The sequence below is a fragment of the Bison bison genome, unplaced genomic scaffold (assembly GCF_000754665.1).
Source record: "Bison bison bison isolate TAMUID 2011002044 unplaced genomic scaffold, Bison_UMD1.0 scf7180017864285, whole genome shotgun sequence".
Classification (NCBI taxonomy): domain Eukaryota; kingdom Metazoa; phylum Chordata; class Mammalia; order Artiodactyla; family Bovidae; genus Bison; species Bison bison.
Genome location: NW_011494857.1, coordinates 212,216 through 213,583, shown reverse-complemented (window position 1 = coordinate 213,583; position 1,368 = coordinate 212,216). Strand labels below are relative to the sequence as shown.

At 65.1% G+C, this 1,368-nt stretch overlaps 1 protein-coding gene across 1 annotated transcript in view; it reads right to left on the bottom strand.

Annotated features, from left to right (window-relative positions):
- LOC104995709 (chromosome unknown open reading frame, human C19orf68) overlaps window positions 1-1,368 on the bottom strand; it is a 25,396-nt gene that overhangs the window by 567 nt on the left and 23,461 nt on the right. The window contains exon 6 of the mRNA XM_010849688.1: window positions 14-1,318. Coding sequence (XP_010847990.1) covers window positions 14-1,318 — 1,305 coding nt within the window. The remainder of the gene's footprint in view (window positions 1-13; window positions 1,319-1,368) is intronic.

Here is a 1,368-nt window from a genome sequence, read left to right as displayed (position 1 = left end):
GGGCAAAGCCAGCCCCGGTCAAGTGGAAACCGCGGGTCCCGTGCTGCCGGGCGAAGGCCAGCTCTTCGGCCACCAGCTCTGCCAGTTCTGGCCCGCAGGCTGCTCGGAACTTGGCCAGCGGCTCCCAGTCCACCTCCTCGTCCCCTGAAGGGCAGCACGGCCTCTTTGGTTCCCTTGGGCCTTCTCCTCCACTTCCTTCCTGCGAGCTCTCCCCTGGCGCCGGGTACCTCCTCCTTCTGGCTGCCCGCTCTGGGTCACCCTCTGACACGGTCCCCACTGGGGCGCTGCACGTGACTCCATCCCCCAGCCCTAGACAGCCCCCTCCTGGGTCCCCACACTCCCTGCCCTGCCCGCCTCTGCTCTTGGGGCTGCCAGCCTGGGCACCCCCTCCGTCTCCATTCTCCAGGCCTGCCCCCCTAGGGTCCCCCAGCTGGATCAGAACTACATCCTCCAGGCCCCTTCTTCTTTTGACACCCAACCTCGCTCCTCCTTCTCTAGTCTCTGGCCCTCTCTGCCTCCCATCTCCCCACTGGGGCCCCCTGGGGTCTCCATTCTCGGGGACCAGTTCCAGGGCCTTCTCCACAGGGACCCCCCTCCAGTTTCTGACCTCCAGCCCCCTCTCCTTCTCGGCTTCCAAGTGCAGCCCCTTCCAGTCCCTGGTTTTCAGGCCACTTACCCGCTCATCGTGCAACTTGGGCCCCCTCCAGGAGCTCCCATCATGACTCCTGACTCTCTCGCAATCAAACTGGGTCCCCCTCCCGTCTGCGGTCTCCAGCACCCTAACCTTTCGATCCTCCAGCTGCGCCAGCCTCCAGGTATACCCTTCCAGTCCTCTCAACCTCTGGTCCTCCACCTGGGCCCCCCTCCAGATATAACCTTCCAGCCCCCAATCTTTCTCACCCTCCAACGGGCCCCCCCTCCAGTCTCGGATCTCGGGAGCTCTCAAGCGCTCCTTCTCCAACTGGGACCCTCTCCAGACACTCCCCTCTAGCTCTCTCACCTGGTTTTCCAACTGGACCCCTCTCCAGTCACGGATTTGCAACCCTCTCCCCTTCTCACTTTCCACCTGAGCCCCTCCCCGGTCTCTGGTCTCCAGCCCTCGGGCCCACTCCTTCTCCACCTGAGCTTCTCTCCAAAAACTTCCCTCCTTCCACGCCCCTCCCCAGTCTCTGGTTTCTAGGCCCTTCAACCTCTGGTTTTCCACCTGTGCTCCCCTCCCTGGCTCCCCCTCCGGCCAAGGGCCCGCGTCGTCGGAGATGTCGGGCGCCGCCTCCCCAGCCGCGTCGGCCCACTGCATGGCCACCAGATCGCGTAGGCACTGCGCCACGCTGCGCGAGGGGCTCAGGCGACGCAGCAAACGCCGGCGGT